This window comes from Scatophagus argus, chromosome 15, assembly GCF_020382885.2.
Source record: "Scatophagus argus isolate fScaArg1 chromosome 15, fScaArg1.pri, whole genome shotgun sequence".
Classification (NCBI taxonomy): domain Eukaryota; kingdom Metazoa; phylum Chordata; class Actinopteri; family Scatophagidae; genus Scatophagus; species Scatophagus argus.
The window spans coordinates 7,117,657-7,122,427 of record NC_058507.1 but is presented as its reverse complement, the minus strand read 5'-3'; the positions used below and the strand labels follow the sequence as shown (position 1 = coordinate 7,122,427).

Genomic DNA, 4,771 nt, shown 5'->3' with positions numbered 1-4,771 from the left:
CACTTTATTTGCGCAATGGATTGTGGGACTTGTCGTTCAAGGGGATGGGTGTTTCACTGGACTGCACTCGCCGAAAACCACAATACCCACAATGCAATTGAACAACCCACTTTGTTCTCTTTCAATTGTGTATGCCAGACGGGGGAGAAAAGGAGTTGTCTGCGATGATGCAGCAAGAAATAGAGAAATTGTAAATAGCTGCTGCTTTTACAACAAAGTTTGGCCAGTTATGTTCATGAATTTGCATATTTTCTAGACCCAACAAGGGTACTTGTAGCCAGATCTAGATAATTGGAACTCAGGATCTGAAAAACTGAAATTTGAGACATGTGAAGTCATAAGATGGAAGCTGTTAAATGTGATGTAAACAACATGGCACTGTTTTCCGTACAATAGAAACGTCCAAACAAGACAGAGAGGAATGTGAAGCTATGGTTTTGATGTTTTATTAAATAAATAAACATGATGTAAAATCTCAAGCACAAAGAAGACAACAATCTGCACACCTGTTCCCTGAGTTTGAAGAGCAATATATTCCCACACTTTACAACATTATTTCAAAGCTGACTTATAAATTTTACACACATCAAGTAACTTTTTGTCCAGTAACAAATGGCTTTTCAAATCGTTTATGGCTTTAAAAGGTGGAAGAGGTGGAAGCTAATGTTAAATTAAAAGTATCAATTTAAGAAATAACAAACACCTTGCTATATCCAAGTATTGTATAACACAGTACACATCAATTCTACCTTCACATTCAATCCCTAAGAGTCATAGTGAAGGCTTTATCAAGAAAGTATAGCTAAATTTACAACAAAATAACATACATTATTATTATGACACTTCCCTAATGAGCTCTCAAATTTGTCATACCAACAAGAGACACCTATTAAAGTTATTCCATGAGCAATGAATGATAACTGACACTGAAGTGTTTCTGCACATGCATCCATGTTGGAAATGTTCCAATGGGGCCCACAAATCTGGTGTCCAGTCATGCCTCACAAAATGACACCAAGCTTCTTCTGCACCTTAAGGGAAGTCTTCATGTAACATGTAATTTCAGTTCATATCGAGTTGTATCCTCAAATTTATGTTAGCACTTCACTGTGCTTTCATCATCCCATTTCAGAAAAAGGAAAAATAAAATAATAACAACAAAAACAAGGAGAATTGTTGATGGGGTAGATAAATCCCAGAATGAACCACAGTCCACGACCAGGAACTCACTCTTCGTCGGGAAACTTGAATTTAGCGTAGACAATGAGCATGACTACGGACATGACGATACACAATGAACCAATCACAAGATAGGCAATGCCCAGGAACTCATTTTTGCCACCCATCCATGACACATTGCTGAACACCACCTTCTTTCTCCCATCAAAGCTCTTAACAGGATAGTCTGGGGGACAACATGTTAAGGATATACAGCAAAAATGGAAATACACAAAATACAGTTCAATACACAAAACTGCATTAAGATATAAAACAAGACAAATTCCTTGTATGTGTAAACACAAAACTTGATTCTGACTCTGAAGTGCAAAGCAATCTTATTTTAAACTTGAAACGTAACACTGACAAAAATGTACACTTGATATCCACTGTGGATTGGATGGACTGGACAACTGAGACACAAGTCAGTAATCTGTGTATTTACAGAAAATAATACACATTATTGACTGCCTGAAACAACAGAAGAAAAATACATCCAAACAGCTAAAACTGTCTGGTCGGCACTGAAAATGGTAAGTAAAAATAATAAGCATATATAAGTATTATAACAGCAAACTATTTACTCATAGTTTACTTAAAACTATGAAAGAGAGTGGTGAAAAATGTCTGAGCTACTTACATAGACCTTCACAAACAACTATTTGCCTAGATCATTTACTTATGTCGGAAAATTTGCTTGTTTCTTTCTTTCCTCATCTCAAGGAACTTCTTGTCATTGTGTTCACTCTGCCCAGGTAAAAACAGAACCACACCCAGCCTGTAAAACAAGTTAGACTAAGCTGCTGCTGTTGTTGTAAAATAACTCCTAACACGTAGCCGATTCAATGACCCTTAAGGTGAATTTGAAGCTTCACAAACCTTCTAATGTATATGGGAAAAAACTCCTTTAATTACACTAACTTGTTTAAAGCACCCCCCACAAGACCCGTGCTCAACAAACAAATAATTCGCCTTGACGCCAAGGAACCATCTTTAAAATCATCCCAGAAGGTGTAATATGTTTAAGGATACTGTAGGCAATTTCCAGGGAGTAGTTTCCGGCTGGTAGACCCTGCGCATAATCACCCTCTGTGATTCGGCGATACAGCTTCCTGAAATCTGGCAGGGCTGCCCTCCTCATCCACACCAAGAAATCCTGATTGATGAAGCCATTGTTGGCAGGGTCTGTGGGGTCCAACTCGTAAGCAGGCCTGGGCCAAAATATAGGTTTCACGGTACCTGGAAGTCAAAATTTTAATTAGCTCTCATGATTTCCAGACATTATGTTAGCCATATGTTTTCTGAAATGTGATTTCACTGAAAGCCAACTTGCTTTCAACCAAAATACACAAACTCCCTTAAACACAATTCCTTTACCATTTTGCAAATCCCTTGTGACCACCTGATTAGTTTTAAGCAGATTGGGGACCCCTAATTATACACACCAAATCTGCACTATTTAAACAGAACAGACAGAAAGTCACAGTAACTTTGACTTAAGTTACTACCGTTGAACGCGTTCTTCAGAGGTACGACAGAAGGGTTTCTGTATTTGACATTGTAGTCTGTCCACCATGCAATTCCTTTCCCATCCAAGGGCACCTGCTTCTTTGTCCCACTGACAATCTGATACAGCTTGAAGGTGTCTTAAATAACAAACAAGAATTAACACAGCATTGACACACAAATAACTTTTAACACAGCAAATAAACTTCACCTCTAATGCATCACAGCATTTTAACATACCATTGAACATGCTGTTTGCTATTGATCCACAGGGTACAATTGGCTTATTGCTGCTGTCATACCGATAGGGAGAACAGGTGTCGCTGGGGCTCTTCGAGAGAAACAGAGAAGGAAAGTAAATTCTTTGTATTACCAATGGGTAATGGCCTGAGGTACCACCGATGCAGCTTTAAGTGCTGTACATTTTTACAAAAACGTACACAGATAAAAATATGAACTGCAGGGAGACAGCTTAGTATATTGGTTATTTACAAGACCACAATAATTGAACTGGTAAATGGGTGATTGGGTGATTAGTTTTTTCAATGTCCTATCTTGTTAACTCACTGTAAAGTAATCCAGGTTGCCAGACAGCTGGTTAGCATCTTTGGAAACACCATACTTTCTGTAGTTCTGGAAGTAGTTCGTCAAACCATAATAAAAGAACACAGGCCCCTGTGAAAGTAAAGAATCACATATACATAACAGAGGGTCAGAGGCAGGAGTACATTTCAACTTAATTAAAATGTAACGTTCATATGTGCATGTGAATGCATTTGTGCAAAGCTCCAATACAACCTTAAATAGTGTGTTAATGGAGAAGTCCAGCATGCACACACAATTCTTGACATTTGGGTTGGAAGAACACACGAAGCATGGCGTATTGTTTGCAACCCCCGTGTAGTCTAACTGTGGAGGAAAGACCAAGAAGGTGACTATTAAGTATTGATGGCTACAACTGTCTCCATCAAGTGTTACTGACACTACACCTCTTTCAGCTCAGGAGTATGATATCGCTTACAAGAGCAAACAACAGAGTATGGTAATGGACCTTAATGCTAGACCCTGAACTCCAAGCATGACACCTTGTTGATTTGTGTTTTCTGTGCTCACATTCATACCTCCAACACTTGGATGTTCTGCGTTGTGACAAAGAGGGCAACGCCAATGCCAATGAAGGCCAACCCGATGAGGACAAACCCTGGGATCACAATGCCTGCCGAGAGCATAGGCTGCCATGCCGGAAGCCTCTGCTGAGTGAAGGCAGTGTTGTCAGGCCGGTTGCCACACTCATGCTCCTGTTTCACCATTATCTCGATTCTGTTGGAAAGACTGTTGATCAGCTCTGCTATTAGATGTACTACTTCAAGTGCATTATATAAGAGTATAGAAAACGTAAAACACTCCCTATAAGAACAAGCTTAATGAACCTTTATGACGGTAAAGACTTCCGTATTTATGTCACTTGAAGAGTTAACTCATTTTGAGTCACTGTGGGATTTTGCAGAAATTAGCAAAAGTCAAATTATTTACGGTATAGCCCACCAACCCCCTAAAAAGACTACATATCGCATACAAAAATCTTGAAACTTAATTACCAGCTACACCCTGATTAGCCGACAGGCAAAAAAACAGGCAAGAAGACTGACTTTTCGCTTGTTTAAAAACTTTCTCGTAAAGAGAAGTGGTTCAAATGAGGCACTAAAATAAAGATTACACATTTAAACCTGTTATTTAGATGTTACTTACGCACAATCTGCTCAAAATGGAGGAACAAAGGTGTCAACAAATCATCGATATGCTTCCCCTGAGTTGTAAGCACGACGGAAATGCTAACCTTTACCTGTCCACCGCTACCTGTCTGGCCAAGCCCATCTTGTCCTCCTTACCTGCTGACGTCAGTTTGCTCGCAGAACTGGGATCAGTTTTGTTGTTTCTCCACTAACGGTATAGTGACGATACAACGGGACTGGCATGCTGAATCCCGACCAGCAACAAACAACAAATTCAACTTAAAGGCAGTTTTAAAACTTTTTAAACCTAAATA

General features: G+C 39.2%; 1 protein-coding gene across 5 annotated transcripts; it reads right to left on the bottom strand.

Moving 5' to 3' along the window:
- Positions 1 to 430: 430 nt before the first annotated feature.
- tmem30b (transmembrane protein 30B) lies at positions 431 to 4,743 on the bottom strand. 5 transcript variants are annotated; one of them, XM_046411947.1, is made up of 8 exons: positions 4,614 to 4,743; positions 3,846 to 4,044; positions 3,523 to 3,633; positions 3,292 to 3,399; positions 2,965 to 3,055; positions 2,727 to 2,864; positions 2,251 to 2,457; positions 431 to 1,405 (listed from the first exon to the last, which is right to left on the bottom strand). In XM_046411947.1, exons 2-8 carry the CDS (start codon positions 4,032 to 4,034, stop codon positions 1,227 to 1,229), a joined length of 1,023 nt encoding a protein of 340 aa, XP_046267903.1. In that variant the 5' UTR covers positions 4,035 to 4,044; positions 4,614 to 4,743; the 3' UTR covers positions 431 to 1,226. The 5 variants fall into 5 exon arrangements, with proteins under 5 accessions (XP_046267903.1, XP_046267901.1, XP_046267899.1 ...); XM_046411945.1 differs by lacking the exon at positions 4,614 to 4,743 and adding an exon at positions 4,474 to 4,607 and having other exon boundaries at positions 3,846 to 4,056; XM_046411943.1 differs by lacking the exon at positions 4,614 to 4,743 and adding an exon at positions 4,474 to 4,607.
- Positions 4,744 to 4,771: the final 28 nt, after the last annotated feature.